At 41.5% G+C, this 23359-nt stretch overlaps 1 protein-coding gene across 1 annotated transcript in view; it reads right to left on the reverse strand.

The window, feature by feature from the left end:
- The window catches only part of NFAT5 (nuclear factor of activated T-cells 5, tonicity-responsive), a 34672-nt gene extending 12248 nt beyond the window's left edge, over window positions 1–22424 (reverse strand). The window contains 5 exon segments of the mRNA XM_010079815.1: window positions 90–262; window positions 2005–2195; window positions 5218–5410; window positions 10026–10584; window positions 22304–22424. Coding sequence (XP_010078117.1) covers window positions 90–262; window positions 2005–2195; window positions 5218–5410; window positions 10026–10584; window positions 22304–22361 — 1174 coding nt within the window. The 5' untranslated portion in view covers window positions 22362–22424.
- Between the last annotated feature and the right edge of the window lie 935 nt (window positions 22425–23359).

A 23359-nucleotide genomic window follows, 5' to 3' on the forward strand; every position in this document is an offset into this window, starting at 1 on the left:
AACATTCTTTCTTCCCCCTCAAGGCATTTTATGGCAATCATGCTAAAATCCAGAGTCCTCTAATACCAACTTTTTATTTTGATACTTACTGCACAAAATTGGGGAGGAAGGTGTCTGAAGAGTCAAAGTTGAACCATCTTTGCGGGTGATGTTAACACGAAATACCAGCCTAGCACGTGTGCTTTTTTTCTTCGAACCAGCAATCCCTATCCTAGCTTCAACGTCAGCATTTCTCAGCTTTAGTATTCCCACGCAATCAACCCTGACAACACAAAATAGTTGAGAGTTTAATAGTTTAATAAGTTCAGCATTTTTAATAATCTTTCAAGTAGTTACGTAAGCCACAAAGTCAAAACTCTTGAAGTAATTATTGAAATATGATTAGATTTTTTTTTTTATTTACATTAAATCTCTACATGACCTTTCTCACTATACAGCCTGGTTTTCAATTCAACCCTACATAATTTGGATGATGAATCACGGGAGGAAAGAATATGAAAGTCATATGAACAAAACAGAAAATGCAGTGTAACAAAGTAATTCTGGTAAGCACCCAATTTATCATCACAGCTCTCCATTCTTCATTCCTGGGGCTAGATCTGGGTTTGCAGGATTATTACTACAAAACATTCTGCGTTCACTTAAAGCAGTAGTAGAAGGAAACTTACTGTAGTCACATTATTTTTAATGCTCAGTGGAACTTGGGAGTGACAGATAGGTCATACCAAAAGTGTGGTCCTACGGGAAACGTACACAGGGCCAGGGTGAGAGTGACGCAGTGCTGACGTGCAGCAAGACATGCTAGATGCAAAATCATTGCAAGCAATCAAACAAACAAACAAACCAACCCCAAACACAGCCTGGTGTGTTAAGAAGAAGAATACTGTAAAGGTACCAGGATCTGCTGAGACATCAAGATATCTTTTGAGAGAACAGTCAGGGCAAAACTTTTCTTCCTAGATAATCCAAATTCATCTTTCTGGTATCTCTATAGTTACATGGTTTGACATTAAGACTTGAGGACAATTATAAAGTCACTCTATAAGAGGCAGTTTCCAAATATACCATGGGAATATATTTTATATTAATAAAAACAAATTGATTCAGTCTATTAGTAAACTGTATTATCCTGCTTAAGAAGCAGACACTGTCAATTGAAGAAAAGTTTCTTGACACAAGACAAACCTGTAAGTAAAGAGTGGCAGCTTTCAACCACACACGTGTTAAAAGATGCTCTACTGAAAAGAAGGCTTTGAAAGAAGATCACTCCCTTTCTGTATATTAAGAGACATGTACAAAGCTTATTAAGGAATTGCTTCTATCCAAAGTTTCTTGGGAGATCTAAACCACACAGGCAGGTGAGGCCACCTGCTCAAAGACCTACTGCAGTTAGCTCCTGCCATCAGACAGAGCACATCCCTCCCTCCGTGCCCTGCCTGCATCTGGAACTGATCCAGAGCACTGCCTGGACCTGCCCAGACCAGCTCTGTGAAGAGAGCAGAGCAGGAGCCTTCCCTGGTAGAGGACTGGCCGGTGGAAATGATATAAGTGGAACAAGCAAAGCACGAGAGGAGAAAAGCCAGAGTTCAGCCTCGCTACGCACACCTCCCAGCATCCAAAGGTGCCAATATTCTCCTTCCCTCTCCCGATTAGCAATTCTGCACTTGTTAAAAGACAAGACAACCAGTGACCAATTTATAGTTCACATAGTGCTTGAATATGTTTGTTATTATTCAAATGAACAGGAATCTAACATAACAAAGTTAATTGACAAAGTTTTAGGAAAGACCAGAGAAAGCATTAATTATAACACACAAACAGGGAATGCAGTTCAAAAGTTTTTCTTGTACATGTAGCTTCACTAAGTGCCTGGTGTGTACCAAGATGGTCAGACTTTTAACTGCCAAACAATCCAATCGAAAAAGGAAAATCAGTTGCGGAAAACAAGCTAATAGATTAATTTTTTTGTAAAAAAAAAAAGAAAAAAAAAAAAGAGCTACTTACGCAAGTGTCATATTGTTGCTCGGGTCCAGTCCAACCTCAATAACAGTGGTCCCCTCAATATCCACCTCCTTGCAGGGGGTAGTGTTTCTCCCAGTAACTCTGCAGGCCTGGTAGAACCCGTGTGGCTTCACTCGACCGGAGTCATTCCCCACGAATACCTGCAGCACCACTGGCTCGTTGTGACCTTCCAGCTGAAACACAGCAACGCAAGTTAAATATTGCAACTGGCCAGCAATGCCTCTTCATTAAAACAAGACACATTTTATGCAGCTGAGCTTGAAGGGAATCTGCTCCCAGTGTTGCTGGAAACAATCCCAAGGGAAGCAGGAATAAAAAATTTCACCTAGTTTATAAAACAAAAAAAAGCTAATATTTTAAATTTTTTGTCATTTGTTGTTCCATTAAGAGACAAGTCAGTCATTTAATACACAGGTGAAATTATTTTTTTAACTATTATTGTTAATTTTATTTTTAAGCCAGCTTGAATCCTATCTATCTTCATCCAGAACTACCCCAACTACAACTTTCAGCTCTCTTACGACCCCTCACTCTCACCCCAGCCGTAACTATTTCCCCATCTCTTCCCAGGACCTTCCTTCCACACCAGCATCTATGTCCACAAGCCGAGAAACAGAACGTTTGCTGTGGCTGGTTCCAAAGCTGATGAGCATTTGTCGGTCAGTATGTGCACGCTGATCAATCAGTTAGCATGCTACGCTTCCAGGATCCCATCTTCATGCCAGCTGCACCTTGTGATCTTTGTGAAACCTGATTAAAATTGATGAACACTTGCAAAAGCACTGGATGAGTCAGAGCAGGATGAGGAGGACGGCGGGGGAGGAATGGGATGAAGGATGGTATGGTCCAACCAGGCAAACTTGTTATCTTTTCCCACTAGCTCAGATTTCCTGAAGATCCACTGACTCCAGCCCTGGCAGAGTGTCTATGCAGGGTAGGAACCAGTTTGCCTACTGGTTAAGTAAGCTTGAGCTTCCAGGAATTCAGTAACACGAGACTCTTCCAAACAGAATTTTCACTGATGGATGAAATTAAAAGGAAATGCAGAGGAACAAAGGCCCATTAAGAAAATTCACATAAATGAGCACTACATTGCCATAGCAACAGGACTATATGAATGGATTCTTTTCTCATGAAACTTTACTGGATTTCTACATTATTCGGGAGGACTGAATAAAGCGTGGGAGATGTTTCCAACAGTGTTGAACACTCAAGATAAGCATACTTCTATACTCTGTCAGCAGTAGTCAGCACAAATTTTAAGGGCTGTATCATAAACAAACATTTCTTTGTGGACCTAGTAAATTAGTTTGGATTGAGAACCGCTTTGCTGCTTTCTCAAAGTGCATAGCTAAGAAAGTGTATGAAAAGAAATGTCTTTTATCTTTCTTATTTGTATGATAACAAATACAGCTGTCTACTCGCTCAACCTCCTGCCCACACTCCTCCCAGTATAACCAGGACACCACCCGCCTTAGTTCCAACGAGCGTGCAAGGCTGGCTTGCATTCAGCTTGGTGTCCACTCTCACACGTACTGTGGTCGCTGCAACTTCTGTGATGATACTTCACATCAGTTCTTCTGGTTTTCTCTGTGTAAGTCAAGTCCAGCACTATTCCTGGTAAGCCTCTCTACCACTTGCACTAGGAAACCTTCATGAGTACAGTTCTTAAATTCTTGGATTGCTTCCACCAGGTATCTTTGCAGATGGCTGAAACCTTTCACAACGAGGTCTGTGAGCAGGAGATTTCTGTTAGTTACCTATAGAAAGCATCTTCTATTATCTTCTCAGTCAGGCAGCCTGTAACAGACACCAAAACATTATCCCGCAGCTTCCTCCCTCCTCTGATCTCAACAGGCCAGTCTCCAACTGAATGCTGGAGGTCTGTGCAGTTGGGGAGCTCCTTATGACACACGATGTGCATGTGCTCTCTTCTTTCTCAACAGCAGCTGCACCTCCACCACGGGCACATTCCAGCCATGTACGCTGCCCCAAGTCTCTGCGATTCCCATCAAGTCACCGCCCTGTGACTACACAAGGGAAGAAACAAGATTTGCAAATTCCCACTCTGTGCACTGGTGTGCAGCCACTGGAGAGCAGCCTCTGAACGTCCTCCCTTTTGCGCAGGAACGTGAAAGACCTCTTTGTTGCCTCGTCTTCCTCCTCCATTTGTAGCTCCTCCTTCCCTTCTGGGCTTTGGTCCCCATCCTCTCACAAACTCACAGCAAAGCCCTCCTCAGCAGGCTGGCAAGCCTCATCACCAACGATTCTGAATCGTGACCTTTGAGTGAGGTGAATTGCATCAGTCGCCCTTTTCTCCCCTCCAAATGAAGCAAAGCGAACAAAGCAACTAACTGCCTGCTGGAGAAACCAGCTACACAGCCAGGATTCCAGACTGCATCTGCTCTATCCCAGTCCTTCCATCTGACCAGAAGGACTGAGGACACCATCCAGTCCCGCGTGCCACTCATCTCTGCCTCGGAGCAATTGACCATCAACACCTAAACTCTGAGGCATCAAAGTCTACACAGGAAACAGGCTGTGTCTGTGAAACGTGCATACAACTGCTTCCTCCCTTCTTCCCCCATCTCCAGTTCTACTGCCCCACAGGTACTTCACTGCTGCTGACCGTACTGAGCAGTGCGACCCATAAAGCAGACCCCAGTTAGATCTTTGTGACTCTACTTGAAAGACAGACACCGGATACATGGATTCAGGTACTTCTTACTAAAAAAAAAAACAAACCAAAAAAAAACACAAAAAACACACCAAACCAAACAAACCACTTCTAATTTATTTCTTTTTTTACACCAAACCTAATTTTATGTCCTTACCAATAAGGCATAATGATGACACAATGTCATCAGCAATCAAACAGAGTATTTCACTGTCCTAGTTTTGTATGCTTCAAGTGTCTATTTACACAGTTCCTAGAGTCTAACGGGACACACATCACAGATTATATACCATTGCCTTGACATAAAGCTTGCTTCCTCCCACAACTTTGTGATGCAAATAAGACTTCTTGTTACCTGCAAGAAGAGAGACAGTACAGTTTCTACAGTAAAGAGACTGCAAAGTCTCCCCTCTTCCCTCTAAAAATAGAGATTCTAGATCTGAACAGACCCAGCTCCCGCTCTACTAAAGCATCCCTTGGAAAGGAGTCGCCATATCGCCTGTCACTACCCAGCCTACCTTCACAGTTGGAAAGCCTTGCTGTGTCCGGTCTTTCACTGAGCCTCGGCTGCCTTCGGTCAGATAGCGAGCCCTGTGCTGGGTTTCCGGCTGTACCACTATCTTCAGCTCCTTCCCCTCACTCTTGGTCGGATACTGACCACACAACATTGGGGTCTTCTTCCCTCCAGCTCCCTTCTGGGTCTCTGATGCTCTGGGAAATTAAAGCAGACCATTAAGAAGATGTTAGAAGCAGCTTCCCAATAAAAAGAAACTAAATACAGAGAAGCTAGAAAGATAAAGAGTGTATATTAACAGATAGAAGATTCACAGCTGAGAGCAAACTTTGGAATTCTCTTTCTGGCAGAGAAGGAAACCTGCAGGATGAAGAGGAACGGTGCTTCCCTGCCTCCTCCAGCCAGCACAAATAGGAACTGCTTTTCAGAGAGCAAACATAAAGGAAGGGAAAAGCAATTAGCATTGAACTATGTTAACAAACAGAAGAAGGCTCATAACCTGCTTTTTCATAGTACGTGATACAGCCTGATATTATCTGAATACACTGCTTTGCTTCTGCAACAAATACAGAGATGTACACACACACACGGGATGGATTTAAGGTTAAATGGAACTTCTTTAAATAGGAAAACAGCCTCATGCCTGTCTCCGCCTGAACTTGCATATCCATGCAAACTCAAATACTAATTTCTGCCAAAACAGATTGATAAATTTACGTTAAAATCAAATTAGTTATTGCAAAAAGCTCTGACATATTCGCACCAATTTTCAATCCGCAGCGTATGCAAAAGGACTGCTCCTTCCCTGGTGCGTACTGTAAGCTGTGTCTTGTGCTCAGTTCCATAATTAAAACCTGAATGAAGAAGCCCTCCAAAGTATAACATCACGTGATTGATGTTGTGTTTGCTTTAAGGCACAATGGAAAAATAACTCTTGATCTTGTACAGAGCAGGTTTGTATAATGAACCTGAACCAAAGTCTCATAAGCTCATTTAACACGGCATGGCAAACGGGACAGGCAGGAAAAGGCTCAAGGAATTTATGCCAATGTCATATTCTCTTTTACTACCAAAAAGCAGTTTCTAACAGCTAATGACTCTGAAGAAAGCAGTTTAAAATGACAGGTGTGACTTGTTTAAAAAACAAATCCTGTTTCAATGTGCAACATATGGAAATAACTCATCCCAGATTTTTTCTTCTCAAGGAGAAGGGTGAAAGAAACACTTTGTCTTCACAATCATTTACTGTGTGCCCTGTCGCTGCAGGAGCTATCACTGCCCTGAAGGCTGGGGTAGCCCGCAGTGCTCTCATCCCAGTTACCACCTGATTTATACTAACAAACACACCAGCACTCCTGCCATGCAACACCCAGCACAAGGCCACACGGCCCCCAGACCCTTCCAAGGGCTCCCAGCCCCTGCACAGCCTGGCCCCGCGCTGTCCCTGCAGCACAGCCTCCTCCTGCCCGGGGAGGGTTCAGGCACTTTGCCCCGATTCCACCACACCTCCTACCCCCAAAAGTCCTACTTGTCACACTCTTATTTCTACTAAGTGTTCCCAAACCTTTTAACACATGTCCCAAAGGGTTAGAACGCACACTGCTGAGCTGACACGAGGTCTGTGCTGTGCAGGAATTTCATTCACATTTTTCTGTTCATGGTTAACACCCAGCGAGGCTCCCGCTCACCCGGCTGAGCCCAGGCTGGACGCCCAGCGCGTCCCTGGGCAGCCCTGGCTGCCTCGCCCTCGTCTTCAACCAACACACAGCAGTGAGGCAGATCGAGAGGGTACGGACTGCCAGAGTACCATCGTTCTGCCCAGGAGCCCCAATTACTCTGCCACAGTCTATCCAAACATACTGTTTAAAAAAATAAAACATACCTCCTTCTAGGAAAATAAAAGGGACAAAATTCTTCTTCAATGTAGCCTACACCAAACCTGCAGGACACTAAATAAACTGCAATGGACACCACTATACTCTCTGTTTCTGCACAAGTTAATCAAACCCAAGCTTGTTAGATAATCATTTGCTCTACTCTTTGTGCCAGGACATGACTCCAAGGCACCAGTAATTAAAAGGATTAAATTTAAGGACTTTCAGTGAGTATCTTCTCTTTTTCTCACTCAGGATTTTAAATGGCACAGCTACAACCACTTAGCTTCCCCCAGGGAACACAAGAAGGAACGCTGGGCACGCTCAGCTCCCGCAAACCCAGGGCATCACTTTTAACACGCAAAATGCGAAGTTTCAGCAGTGTGACATTAGCACCTTGGCCTCTCCAAAGCAACCCCATGTTCTCCTGACGTTACTTTACTCTTCACACTCAAGTTTCCGTAATTGCCAACACACTAGTGTTCTATACATGCGTGTATTTATGCGAAGAGACGTTGCCTAACAACTATTTTGAAAGTTTTCCCTCTAGAAACCTAAAGAGATCACTACTTTCAAACAGAGTAGCTGAACTTGACAGCAATTGTAGAGCTTCACCAGAACTTCTCAGGGGTCTTTCCTCTCAAATTAGGAGGATATATCATTTACACATCTTTTTAATTTAGTTCATTTATAACACTAATATCCATGCGCATACAAGCGGTGAAGGATTTCATACACACACATTTATTTATTAGTTTAACTGCTACCAGACAATGTCTCCTCAAAGTCAGCACTTCTCTAAAAAACAAATGCAAGTGGCAAACCTCATGACTCCGTTAAAAGAGATCTCCTGACCTAAGGTTCCCTGGGCCTGCTTCCAGGGAAGACCCAAAAGTGAAAGTGAGACCGAGCAGGTCAGAAATCTGAGACTCGTTGCTCTAAATCACCATCAATAATCCTGTTTCTAAAAAGGCTTTCACAAATTCTAAGTTTCCCCAGGAATATATTCCTTTCCTTCCTACCTCTTAAGGACAACCGACCAGAAGCCCCTTTTGAGGCAAATGCTAGTTCCCCGGCACAGATCAGCAAAGGTGCTTTCCTTGCTCTTTTCCTAAAGCCAAAAGTGCATTAACTCCCTTGGCTGAACTCCGTCAGGCTGGAAAGTTAGGGGAAAAAAAAACCCAGTCACTACTGTGACCTAGATTTGTAATGCTAAATCTCCATATTCTAACAGCAGAAGTCAGTTTTCTAATATCTTGGCCATTTCTTATCCCAGAGCTTTTACCGAAAAGGACACTGCTGTTACATCAGTTTTGCTGCAGTTCAATCCAGCCTGCATGTGACACACGAGGAAAAAAAGGATCTTCTCTCTCCCTGAGTTCTGAGTTGCTAACAGTACTGACAGATGTTCACTGGTTAGCCCCTAATATTTTAGGGAATGTTACAGTCTTGTGATGTGTTAGATTGAGATCACAGATATTCTTTCTGAGTTCACTAAACCTCTCCTTTCTGTCCAGAGATCGCATTTACAGGCACACAGTTCCTGCCTTTCCAGAAGGTGCGGGAGCGCCTGCCCTCCTCCTTCGTGCTGGGTGGAGGCAGCTTCCTCCTTCCAGCAGCTGCTTTACAGATGCTAATTTCCTTCTTTGGGTCTAGCAGGTACTTGTGTTTTACTTTATGATCAGTTTTATCTGGTGAAAACAAGAGATGCTGGACAGCCACAGCCAAGCTTAGCGTGGCCGCAAGGAGAGAGCAGCGGACGGGAGCGAGCAGCAGAGCCGGCACTCCGGGTACCAACCAGCCCGGCTGCTCCCGACACGCTGCCCAGGCCAGCACACTCTGGAGAGTTCCTCAGAATCACTTTCTCCCAGTGAAATTTTAAGTATGGAACTGCAATGTCCCTGGGAATACAGACGCCAGGCTATTTCCCTTTGGAATATGAGGAGTTCGTAATCTTTCCCATCAGTGAGGTTTTAATATTCACCACTACTGTGATGAACATTAGAACGTACTGCGAGCACATACATAAAAGTAAAAACAGAAACAAAATGCTCCCCCCTAAATGAAAACAAAATAAAAAAGCCAAACCTATCCCCTTGACCATCCATCCTAAAAGTACTAAAGCCAGAAGCTAAAAAATGAAATAAAAAAAATAAATGTACCAACACACTGTTGTAAACTGATGGATATTTTCCTCTGTAAGCAACTACTGAAATGCGTTTAGTGAACAGTGTGAAGTGGGAGAGATGAGAGACCACCACCCAGGCGTGCCCACATACAGACACACACATGCACACAACCCAGAAGCACAGAGAGAAACAGGATTAGAGATTTATTTCTGAAAAAATCAAATACAGAAGTGAATTCACAAGAAAAAACAAAATGTTGGTTCACCATATCATCTTAACATTTTGTAAAAAAGTAAGATGTGTTAATTTAAATTATGAGAAATCTTAACAAGCTCTTAGCTTCTACTCCCATCGCTCTCTCTATTTGATAAATAGAGAAAGAAACAAACGGAAGCAGATAAAGTGCACAGACTGAAATCCTCACACAAAATCCTGCAAAAAACGTTAAGATTTAGGGTGCGTCCAGTCTGCTCCTGCCTTTCTTTTTAAATACAATAACATTTTCACTGCCATTTTATAAATGGAATTGTGCAATCTTTTAGGAATTTCACTTAAACAACAATACAGATGAGCTCATCAGTGCTGCGTCCAATTGTTGCAGGAAAGTTTAGCTTTATCTTCTGAATAAAGATTAACGAGTCTAATGAGAACATATCATGGGCTAGGATGCAAAAGGGAACAGCAGAGAAGGGAGGGGATTTATGTGAGAACCTGAGCAGAACACTTGATGGGGGGTGGAGGGAGTTTTATTAGTTTGGGTTTACATATGGCGATAGAACTTTAAAAAAAAAAAAAAAGCAGATACCAACCCATTTCCCGCTTTTGAGTTGCCTTTGCTGTCCGTGCTGAGCTGAGAAAGGACATAGTGAGGCGCTTTGGCACTGTCGGCATCAAATATATCCATGTTGGACTCTTCACAATCTCGGCGTTTGATCCCTGGCCTCTGCTTTGGATTTCGTTTGCGTGATTTACGTGGCACCTCAGTGTTATCATTGTAGGAACTGGTACTCATGTTACTGAAGTTGGAGGGTGAATCCTCCATCCACATACTGCAGCTCTGCTCTGACTCCAATCCACACCCCTCATCCTGGCAGGACATCCGACTGTTGTCCAGCAGGTCCTCAGGTGGTGGCGAGATGTACAGGACTGTGTGTCTCTTCGGCGTTGACGGCTGCTGCTGGACTGTGTGACTGGTTAACTGCTTGTCACTTACCCCTCGGGTACTTACCCCCACGGCTGAGGAGCAGCTCTCCACTTGCATAGCCTTGCTGTCGGTGACTGAGGTAGAGTAAATGGTGGGGCTGGAAGAGGTGGTAAAGGAGCTGCAAGCACCGCCCATGGAGGAAGAGGAAGGAGCTGAAGAAGCATCTGCGGTGTATAATTCACAAGTAAATACAAGATACATGGTTCCGTGCGTGCTGGCTATAGCAGTCCCATTGAAATAAAGTGATTTATGAACCGATTGCTTTCCCCCAGCAAATGTTTGGAATTTGGAAAGTTTTAGAAGGTCAATGCGTAAAGCAGCACAGCCTAACCGGTACAGGACTTTGGAAATGTCCAAATGAGACTTAGCATGATCCACTGTAATCAACTTTTTTTTTAAAAACTTAATGTTAATTCATAAAAATGGCTGCAAGGAAACAGAGCTTTCATTGCCTCAGCTGGACTAATTATTTGTGTAGAAGCCATTTCATCTAAAATAACAGAAGCCCCAATGCAAAATGCTTATAATCCACATTCAATGCCAATTCAACCATTTTTTGTTGGAAATTTTTATTTTTGAAAAAGACGGGACTGTGCTTAGCCACAAAATATTAAAATAAGTTTCTAACCTATGAAGCAGAGAACTACAGGTCATTTTTAATGCAGACACTCCCTGCTTCAGAGGCAAATCCTGGAATAAAAATATGAGAAAATAAATGAGAAAAAGAGCTGCTGATTATTCCATCATAAATGAGAAATAAAATATCAAATCAACTGAGCTGGTAGGCAAAATGGAACTGGTATCAGTCACTATGACATAGCTGTTTATTTTGAAGGTTCAAAACAGGGATGCAATATCTGTATTGGTGATGTGCTAATAAAAGAAAACATTAAATTTCTGCCATTTCACTCCTTCAGTCACTGAGGCTGACTTCTCTCGGACATCAGCAGCCGAGTCCCTTACGCATACAGAGACAGCTTGGGTCAGACCTCTAAAAAATTCATATTCAGCAATTTCAGGATATTTTAAACAATGCGACTGTGACTTCTCCAGAGGTCACACAGATCAATCTGCTCTAGAAACAGGAAAGGACAGCGAAAGGATTAAAGCAAAACCCTGAAGATTTCTGGAGAACAACAGAATCATTTCCACTGAAAAATCGTAAGGGGAAAACAGCTGAAAACATAGCTTAAAACATTTGAGAGGAAGCAGCAGGGACAAACAGCTCTTTATGTACTTATTTACATCAGCCATAGCTCACTGAGGAGTAACTGGATGAATTTTACATCCAGATCTAAACTTCCTAGGAGGGAGATGCTATTTTCTGTATTTCTGCGCTGCTGACCACACCTTAGACAATGAACCAGAACCACAGACCTAACCTAATTTTGGAAACAAATTGTACATAACAGATACACATAATTATACAATCTCTTCGTTCAGCTGGTTACTACTGCCATTGAGGTAATACCTATTACTAAGAGGAATAGGATGCTTTCCTTTTTGTTCTTTGGGATTTTTTAAAAATCCAAAATATTATATTAACCTCTCAAGTCTAAAAGGTTTAGAAGATAGTTGAACTATTTTATAGTAACAGAATAAAGTATGTTCAGCCATTATCTATATATTTAACTAACAGCAAAACTTGGCAAACCTTCCAGTGAATCAGCCCGCTTCTGTTTACCAGGGCTATCAATGACTGACGATAAAGAATTTTTAAACCATTATTGTTTCTTACAGCGTTTCTCTGCTAAATGAATTTAAAACTAAATGTACACTACTTCAGACTGTAAAATGTAGTGGTCATTACAGCTTACCAACAAACTACTCTGCTTGTATCTTCATAGAAAGTCCCTCCCCCAGACCTCCCAGGGAACCAGGAGCGGATGAATGATACCAGTTCCATTTTCCAGTTTGTTATTTGGCAAATACAGTGACCGAAATTGGAGAACTCAGCCACTTTAAACTGCATTCCAATTTAAAGGCAAATTTATCCTTTCTGTATCATGCATTAACGCAATGCTTTTTTCAAAAACATTTATAAGATTGGCAAGAACTATTAAATCTAGGTATTCATTTCAGTGACAATATTTAGGAGCCGATTTGCAGCCACTTTGAGTTGAGAAAGATCGTTGCCGCTTGGGATGTTTGCTTTTTGTTAAAACAATTAGTTTCCATTTAGCATCGATACACTCAAACAGAAAGAAATACGCAGCATGCATACAGCATCCACGCTGCATGCAGGTGTTTGCAAACAGAATACGTGGAGCACACAGCAGTAACGCTGCAGGACTGGAACACTGATCCTTCACCATCTAAAATCAAGTCTCCTCTTAACGGAGGAAAGGGAGCATCATGCACAGGACAACGCCGTGTGTGCAGGTCTTGTGCTTGCCTGTCCATGACAAAGACTTTGACAAACCAATGATTATGTACGTTGAACCAGGCAGCAGGGCTCTAGAGTCAGAAGACTTTTCCTCCCATAGATCAAGATCAAAGACTTCTCTTTTTACAGCAAATACCGGGAATGTTTTAGAAAGGTCTTTTAAGAGACTTGAAGTGACGATGGCCACCCAGGCCTGCACTGGCGCAGGTATGCCCATCACCGCCCCGACCCTGCGGAGCAAACGGTCCAGTGCACATCCTGGCCAGAAATGCAACAATTGTACTTTTCCCCTCACTTTCCTGGGAAAAATAAAGAAGTAAATCACTAAACACACCACTTTTCAGCATAAAGCTAGAAGAGCTGGTAACAGTATCGTTATTTTAGGGTGCAGCATTTTACAATATTTAAGCGGCTATTGTTGTTGCTATCCAACAATTTCTCCTGCAGGGTTTTTTTCCTAGATGTTAAAAAGCATGTATGTGTCTGAATATCTGTTATGTTTTTCCTTTATACATTTAAAAAGGAAAGAAACACTGTCCCTTATGAATTGGTTATACTCTCCTCCGTTTACCAGAGACAACCCTGCGTAGCAATAAGATCAGATTATCCAAACTATATCAAGCTGCACAGTAATGGCAAGAAAACCTCTCTTTAGCCTTACATCTTCCCAAGAGAATGCCATCACCACCCGCAAACATGCAAGGCTTTGAAAGCATGGACAGGCCAGTGTCTGCTCTGCTATAATAACGAAAAATATGTAAGAAAACATGACAAATATGAAAGCCAATGAAAGAAACTGGCTATATGAGAACAATCAAATACATCATTTAACATCTGTTTGGGGGGATAAATTGGTATGTGCTTTTGTAACATTTCAGGCTACACAAATACTAAGGAACACAGTAAAATTTATGTTTTCTCAAAGAGTCTGGAGGCCCTTAGCCAACTGATCTTCCTTTGAAGTGCCAGATAAATAAACAAGGTCAACCCAGTAAGAATGCACAAGGTTGCCACACTGAATGAACCACTGTGTGTTTTACAGGGCCTCCCATCTTGTTTTAGCAATTGATTCTAAAGCCAGGGACAGCACGTGTATCCCATACCCAAAGGAGATCTCTTGGTTGAATATGCTGCATTTTGGGGGAGAATTTATTCTAAAGTTGTCAGTAATTCAAACTCGACTGGTATTGCTTTAAAGGGGAGAGCATTTGGCATGTCCTGAGTTTGAGGAATGACCTTTTCCCCAACGTGCAGATAATAAACCCAGTACAACCAGTGGACACGCAGGGTGAGGGTGTACCTGGTCACTGGTCTGGCGGGTTAGGATTGGAAACATACAGACGCCCTTCCCAGTTTAAGCATTTCTTTTATTTGAGGTTATTTTCTTTAGACACACATTAATGGGAATTGTTACAGGTGGCTCTTTCGTTTGCAATTTAACAGTGCTTGCAATGACAAATAGATAGTTTAAACGAGTATGTACATTCTGAAATATAAGACTGAGTATATTTTAACACAGCCCCAAAATAAAAATGGCTTTCAGAACAACACTGAACAGAAGCCAAGTGCATGTTATGGCAAGTATGCAGCCACACTGTTAGAAATGAAACATGCACTAGCATCACCAGGTGGGTTTTTTTGCCTTTTTCTTAATAAAAAAAATGAGAGAGAAAAGAAAACTACTTCCACATTAGAGCACCTTTGATCACTGTTGAAACTAAACCTCCTGAATCTATTCATTGCCATCACTGTAACATGTCAGGTAACTAAAATTTGTTGCCTGCCCTACAAGCCTTTTTTTTCCTCTAAGAGAGGCAGAATGACATCGAACAGTTCCGCATAAGCCCTGGTTCTGGTTTGGACATCATAATTTACACATCCACAAGAAGCAATTCTGCAATGTGTAAATGGAAGATAGAAAACAACCAAGAACTACCAAACTAAGGGGCTAGTGCTGGAGTTCTGAATGGCAATAAAGATAAGCAGTCACTCCGCACTGCTCCTAGAAGGAGCAAAGGAATTCCGGGTGTTCATGATACCAGTCATTGGTACGTTTGCTTCCCAGAAAGTCTAACGAGGTGCCTGCTGCTCCCCAACACTGGGCTCACCTTCAGGCAGTGAACAGAGTTACATTCACAACCCAGAGACTGACTAATTCAGGTTCTTTCTAAACAAAAAGCAGCCAAAAAGCAGGCAGTGGAAGAAGGGATACAACACGCATGTGGCACAAATGCATGCTGCTCAAATTCACAGGCTAACGGAACATCAGAGCATCCCTGTGAGCAAATCAGTGCAGTCTTTTTCTTTTCGATAACATAAAGCGTTGTACAAAGAAAATTTATTACCTCCTGAGTTAGCAACTAAGGCAATGACATATATTTCTATATTCTATTATCTTGTGAAGTCAAACAAGGCGTTCAGCCTCTAAAAAAAGGTCTGAAAGGCAGGAGAAAGAAAAAAAAAAACATCACTAGTTGGCATTGAGGGAGTCTTGTCTTTAGATAACACTTACGTGGAGCCAGTCCTGAAATCCTTGTTCATTCTTTCCCAAGAGATCCTTAAATACAAGGATTACCAAGTTCTCAAAAAGAAACAACTAGCGTCCTGATTTTTTTTTTTTTTTTTTTGAATTTATAGTAGCTGGAGTGGAAAGCAAGTAATTTCCCAGACTGAAAAGCTTAAGATTGCAAACACAAATAAATTGGAGATATTTGTTTTTACAAGTTTTTCAGACACCTGTGCATGAACATCCAGGACCAGCAGCAAGCCATTAGGGAACTTGCCCTGTTCGCAGAACCTACCCTGTATCCCATGGGATCCCCTATGCTATGGTCAGAAAACAATTAAGCATCAAAAATGACAACTCACCACACAGGGCGAGGTTTAGATGGTGTCTAAGCTTAACAGATGAAGTATACCCATTTATTAAATTTGTTGATTTATCTAACATGTCATGTTCTTGATAAGACTTTTGTATGGTAATTGATTTATTTAAATCACACAGAAGAACAATTTCAGAACAAAAACAGGTGGATACTATGTGCAACATTTTCACCATCAACCCTTGTGTTGCCAAAGTTTTAAAGGTAAAAACCAGAACTTACAAAGTGGCTGCAAACCTGCTTTCAACACCTCACATGCCAAACTCGGGTTTCTACTTTTCTTCTTGTATTACTGATGTAATGTCAAAAGCTTTTCCAAAAAGTTTAGTTTCAAATCAGTATCAATCCACTATTTAGAAATAAAACAAAACAAACAAACAAAAAAAAAAAAGAAAGAAAGAAAAGAGACTTATGAAGAAGTCTGAAAACAAGACCGACCTATACCCTGGGTGAGATTGGATGGGTTAAGTGTCTCTGGCACTATTTGTCTTCACTATTGACAGACACTGTCACACAACCCACCACTCGATGCCTGTCTCTGAATGGCGAAGCTAGAATGCAAGTTAAGTGTATTAATAGAGAAAAAAACTAGCATCCCAGCAAATATAATAAAGCAATCCAATTCACCAGTTATTACAAACACTCAGATTCAAGACAGGTAGGTTAATTTAATTGACATCAAGCCCAACAGTGTAAATTCCCCTTACATTCACATGCTGAACCAAGCAGTGCATTATACTCTGGGTCAATACAATCAACCTGGTTTTGTTATAATGCCATCCGTTATTAAATTAACACTCCAGGTATCTTAAGTAGAACTTTTGTTAGTGGCCCACACAGCAATTCCATGTATCTTAGATCCTGTCCCACTCGGACCGATACCTGGCTGCGTACAAGCAAGTCAGAACTCAGGACCCTCAGCTGCTCTCTTCAAGCTCTACCTGTCACCTCCACAGCTCGCTGCCCTACAGAGCGATCGCGTGACGATGTCGGGATTGATGGGCCTCACAAGGAACACTGACATTTAAGAAGCAGATGCTCTGGCCCTTGAGATACACAGTTGGGTTTTTATCTAAGAGCTCCTCTTGGCTTTTGTGAAGTCTTTGATGCTGCTGCTGCAAGGAGGTGCCCAAAGATCAGGACAATAATGTTCCCTTTTTGCCCTTCACTCGCTTGGTTCTTCATTATTCGCTAAGGAATAGGGAATTCTCTCCTCACAAAGTTGTTCTCAGGTCTTTCTGATGCAGGAATAGGAGCCACCTAATGCAAGAATTTGCCGTTAAAAACCTCTCAGAATGATCCAACAGCTTGTGTTTGATTGAGCAGTTCTGGGAAATTGGGTTTACTAACTAGAAGAGATTCAGGAAGAGTGAAAATAAAGTCAATCTAGAAAAAAAGAGATGTTTTAGAGTACACCTAAATAATCCTTTCCAGGTGATGACAAGGAAGCTCTGCTCCATGCAGAGGAGCGGGCAACATACAGTATAACAGGAAGATGCACTTTTAAAGACCATTAGGATCTGGTTTAAATTAATTCTGTAAGAAAGAAGTATTTGACACATGGCTGAAACAAGCACGCTACAGACAGAAATCCCTGGAAGACTTCCTCCCAGGAAATGACAGGAAGGGATTTCCAACTGGGAGGGCGGTGGGAAGGGGAAGGGAAAAGCCTACAAAGAAATGGAAGTTTTTCCAGGCATTGGAGAGCAACTACAAAGAAGAATCTTTGTTTCTGATAATTTGTTTACAACATGTACTTACAAGGCCAGGATAACAGAATTAGTACCAGCACTGATACACTCTTTGAAATTTCTGGTAATTATTTCTGTATCAGCAGGACAAACTGACTAATGACACCAGGAAGGATGATAAATTGACAAAATATTTTCATTAAAAACAAAAATCAAGAAGCCTGACTCTAGCTACTCAGGGGAAAAAAAAAAAAAAAAAAAAAGAAAACCCCAAACCAAAACAACATCTCCATTCTGAAGCCTTATTGGAATCTTTAGTTTGAGAGTAATGAAAAAGCCTTATCTCGGCAGCAGCAAACATGACCCATACCCTTCAGCACCTGGTCCCTACCCCACAGATGATTCCAATATTTTTATTAATTACTGTAGCAATTGAGAAGCAAAGCCTTACTGTCATAATTAAAATGACCAAAACTGCTTATAGCAAGTATTTCAATAACCACTCTGATCAAAAAAGCCAATTACTCCTGTTTGGAAGAAGTAGTTTGTCCCTTTAATTACAAAGGAACACAAAATTGACATGATCACAAAAAGGTAAAACTTTTATTGTTTATTGTTTTATTGTTTAACAAATATCTTCCCAGGATACAAAGATGGTTGGGAGGCAGAAGAATTTAACACATCACAGATTACTTGTATCCAAATATATTTGCTGAATTCTTTTTGCAGTTTTCATATTTCAGTGGCATAAAATCTGTTCCCCTTTTGTCACAGCAAGAACACTGCTCTTTTTGTGGAGAATTCAATTTGAGATAAGAACTGGAAACCGTCACAATGGAAACGAGACAGGAATTCCTACCCTGGGGAAAAATACAAAAAATATGGAAAGATAAATATATTCGCCTCTGTGGAAAATGGAGAGCGGCTTAAGAGATCATCAACAAGCTGAAGAAGCTAATTCCAAGATCTGCTACAGAGCGAATGAACAAGCAGAGAAGCAGGTTCTCGTATGGTGTTCTGCGCTGTTGTTCAGTATTCCTCTTACTGGAGATAAAAGATGAAAAGGCAACACTTTAAACAAGTAAATGGTCAGAAATACTCCTGAATCATCCTCAAAAGACAAGAACAGGTAGGTGCTGACCTACCAACTGGAAAGACATCTTTGAGAAAGGACTTGAATCAGCAGTGTGAATTTTAAGCATTTGAAGCACTTGTTCCATGTGTCTTGATCAACACAAAAAATTTCTTCGACCTTTAAGAACCAACTGAAAAGAATCAAGTCTCCCTCCTTGCAATTGGAACTTAAAATTATTGTGTAGAAGGCACTATTAAAGCTTCAGGCACGTTTATTTCATAGAAGAGACCTCTCTTCAGGCAGAGCTTACGATGACATTTCTCAGCATGACACCCTCATGCATCTCAAGAGTCTAAAGGATGATTCATATTTAATGTGTTTACAGTACTGCACCAGGCAAATCCTCCTTTTCCTGTCCCCTGAACAAAGACACTTGTAATTCAAATAGCAAGTGCTGAGAACAGTTTCTAGCAGTAAAACTCCCTTCTGCTTTCCAGAAGAATAACAGAATTAGAAGCTTGAGACAGCAGCTCAGGTTGTGAACATCACAGCTCAAAATCCTAGAGTTCTATTAAATCATACTTGCCTGTTTGATATTCAGAGAGTGGGTAATACCTCTTTTGTCTGGATTAATGAATATGAGATACACATTTATTAACAAATTAATGAAAATCCAATCAGCAACATTCCATTTTAATACTCTTAAAACTGTTCTGTAAATCACAAAACAAATTTCCAAATGGAAGAACTAGAAGTCTGTCCTTGCAAGGTCATCTCTGCTAAACACAGCCCATCCTGCTCCTCCAAAAAAAACAGAGAAGTTCACTGCAGCAGTGTGATTTATGTGGGACAAAACCCCACAGCAAAGTGGGACAGAAAAGCCTCAACTAAGTTGAATTTCAGCCAGACGCTACCTTCCTCTGTGTTTTGGGAAGCCAAGAACAAACTGTATTAACTGTTAGAGGAGCAGTAAAGCTCTCCCCACTTCTGATCGTTGCTGTGACACAATCCTCTCGCTATCGAGAGTCATCATATCTGCAGCTGACCCCACAAACCGTGTCACTAGCAGCAGTTCAAATCACCCTTCCTTTTAAAAACAAGAGTAAACCATATAACCTACAATACTATGGAGACTAAACTATCATCTCCAAAAAAAGTGGGGTTTTAGAGCAAGTAAGAGCTGACACAAAAATGAGAGACAGATGGACTGACTGACACAAAACAAGGGAAAGAATTCAGCTACAGGGACACTGGGTTGCCAAAGTCATCTTTCCTCCTCACCCTATCATCTGTACAGCGCCAGCTCCTCGAAAAAGCACCTGTAGTCCGCCATTAAGGACTTGATATATGCAAATGAATTGGCAGTCTTGTTCTTTTAAAACAGAAATATGAAAGATATCTTTATGTTTTCCTGCATGAGCACACAGACGTGCACAAAGCCCAGGCAGATTTTCCTCTTATTTTTCTGTTAAGAAATCAGAGCTCAGCCAGATTTCTCATGACTACAAGAGGCTGAGTGACAGGGCTTACAAACACGATAGCAACTTTTCAAAGGCACTAAAGCAATCCTGAAACAATTAAAGAAAACAGTAAAACACAGGACACTCTCTCTTCTAGAAACACGGTACAGCTACAGCAAGAATGGCACTGAAACACTTGTGTCCTATTCTCTCAAGAAAGTGGAGAGATTCGGGTGCAGCAGAAACACACAGCAAACCTCCTGAAAAGCTCCTGGGATTCTGGAAGTCATCTGAGAACACTGGAAGAACACTGGAGAAACTCCTGCTCCCAGGCAGCTGTGTGCTGTGGATACCAACACCAGCTCAGAAGTGCTGAGCTCAAGATGGCTCAGGGGACGAACCAGGAATTTGTGGGAGGGGAGACTATGGCTATAAAACAATCTACTGAGATCCAGTGAGAAGCTGGCTCCACCTTTCCCGACTGCTCCTTCCTCCCCGCATTACTCCTCATGCCACCAAAAGCACTTGTGCAGACCTGCAGTGACCCACCTGGGACAGCTCTAACCTGGTGCAGGTCCTTGATCCAACACGCTCTGCGGCACACACATGAGCAGCTCTTCTTTGGCAGCGGTATCGGCTTAAAGTCTTTGGGAAACTACACTATCTCTGACACTGAGAAGTATTAATTGAATAAGTAGGTCTCCTTTCAGTGTTAACAAAAAAAATCGTAACACTGGTGGGGCTTTGGGGGGTTGTTCCTGGTTTTTTAAGTTTTTCATTAAAGAAAATTGTGCTGCAGTTGAACCCAAACACAGCTAACATATTCTCAGAATTTTTCAAAGGAACTGGACTGGCCGTTAGCAGACACTAAATACCTGGAGGTAACAGACATTTAGTTCCATTCAAGTTTTTAAGTCTTTTCTGTTAGATACAGAATTAATTAGCAGTTCATGTCCATCTGTGGATTTAGAGTGTAGCAGGGCTTGTGAGATTTTTTTTTTGTTAGCTTGTTTTTAAGATACATGTTTCTGCAGGATTTGGTTGCTGCTATGTCTTTGAAGCAAACCGATCATTAAGTATCTCGATTTTAGAAATAGATGTTCAAATTATTTTTTTAATAAGTGGTATAAAAATATCAAATTCTTATAATAAATAAAAACATCAAATTCTTTCAATGACTGAAGTTCCACTGTGCACAGTTAAATCCACAGGTTCTCTCAGAAGAGGTCTGGCAAAACATGAATGGTGAGCAGTGCTGTAAAGTTTCTCTGACAAGGCTACAATCACTTCAGTTTCTGATCCGGATTCCTGGACCGTGCAAATCTGGGAAACATTCTCACACAAACATTTAATGCATATGAATTCAGAGAGAAAAAAGAATAATGCAGCTATCTGAATCCTCATCTTAAATATATACTTTTTTTTCAAGCAACAATTTAAGGCCAATTAGGAAAGTGGACCATGACCTTGTAAGAAAAAAGGGGATCAAATTATGCAAAAAACCTCATTCAGTGAAGAAAGATGCATCAATCATGAGTATGATCATCTTCCCTTTTTCCTCATTGCACAGATGTTTACTAATGTATAAAAGCTACTGACAAGAATTCCAGATGCAAAGCAGCACTAAGATTAACCTCACAGTTCAGAACTTTGCCCTTAAATCCTCACTCTTTTACAGTTAATGAAGATCAATGACAGTCGTTCTAGACTAAGGTCTAAAACATGACTGGGAGCAAGATAAAGATGAAGATAAAAAGGTCATGCCTCATTTTTATATGCTGTCAATTAGAAAAATAACTAATTTAAACTTATCAGTTTATAAAAGTGCCACCCTGACATATATTATACTCTCATCTATTGGAGAATTTTGTAATACGTTACGACAGAGAGCTATGTGTGAATGGAGTTTAAATACTAAGCTTCCTCGGGCATCTTAAAGGAAAATGTGACCCTTCTTCCTCCTCACAGTTTAGTAAAAGCTTCATGGCCCAAAATGCAATCTCCCGTTCCACTTTTTATCCTAGCTAGAATGCGCTGGTTTACAGTGGGTCAGCATTCTGCCCTAGCTCCAACTAGGTCTGTATTACCTCTGAAGACAGAGTGCATTCTAGGAGCTGACAGGCCCATGCTGCGGAATAACAGAACAGCAAAACAGAGATCTTATTTCTTGCAAAGATATAGATGAGAAATACAGCAGTCATTAACACAGAATACCTGATAGTTTAGATCACCCCGTTTAGTTTAGTTTATATTACCTAAATTCTCCTAGAATGAACTCTGTCACTTCTCCACAAGCTCTTTTTTACAACCAAAACTTTGCCAGCACTGTTCATGTTGGCCAGAACGTTCCAAACCTTAACAAAGGAACTGAATAAATGCGAATGCTTACCAGCAGCGACTACAGCTGGAGGCGGCGAACCTGCCTCGCCACCGCTCGTTTGGCTCATGGATGCTACAGATGTTTCTCTGGAAGGTGGTAACTGCAGCTCCTTTGGGAGAAGGTCATAGACAGATTCTGTTGAACAAGAAGGATTTAATCAAAAAGTTATTTATGTTCTGCAAGAGAAAAGAAATAATGTTTCTGCCTCAAAGATATGAGCTATAATCCAACCTTCTCAGAGCCTTTTGAAAAGGTTACGTTAAGCGCTTGGAGATCTTAATATCATACAATAAAGTTATTCCAGGAAACAAACAAACCACAATAGCATTAAGATACACATTCTCAAGACGGAAACAAAAGGAAACAAATCTGTTCAAACAAAGAAATAATTCATGAACTTGCACAGAAACTGTACTTATTTAGGATGACGGGGCAGACTCACGTGAGAATCGAAGACAAACCTGTTCTCCGAATTCAAACTGTGCAACTGACCTCCAAAGAGAGACTAATTCAGTACTGTCATCTGCAGAACATCCTATAAAGTTCTCCCATGTAATAAAAGTCAGGTTATGCAAGATCCCTTATTTCCATTTATCTGCAGCTTTTTTGGGGTTTTTTTTGGTTGTGGGGTTTTTTTTTTTTTCCTCAAACTCTCCTGTAAACTCACGCAGATGCTCCAAAGAAAGCAGTCTCCACTAATGACATGGCTGGTGCCAATACTTTTCACACAGAAAGCTCTTTGACAGAACTGTGGCAGACCCTGGGCAGCGGTACAACCTCTAAGAAATTTTTTTTGTGACCTCTCTGGTGAAACAGCTACGGCCACCTCACCGCTCACCTGGCAGAGCTCCAGCAGCTGAGACAAAACGTCAAGTCAACAGCCTCACGCTCAACCTGCTCCTCCACGCTCACCGACAGCTCAAAGCAAGGCACCGCCCGTGGTCAGACAGCTGCTTCGGGGTCAGTTAGCGAGAGCTCTCACAGCACCCCACGACTGAGAACACAGCACCCAGCTGCTCTGAGACACAACCACCCTGCTCGGGCACGCAGTGGTGAACGCAGCTC

Source organism: Pterocles gutturalis, unplaced genomic scaffold (assembly GCF_000699245.1).
Source record: "Pterocles gutturalis isolate BGI_N339 unplaced genomic scaffold, ASM69924v1 scaffold27489, whole genome shotgun sequence".
In the NCBI taxonomy this organism is placed as follows: domain Eukaryota; kingdom Metazoa; phylum Chordata; class Aves; order Pterocliformes; family Pteroclidae; genus Pterocles; species Pterocles gutturalis.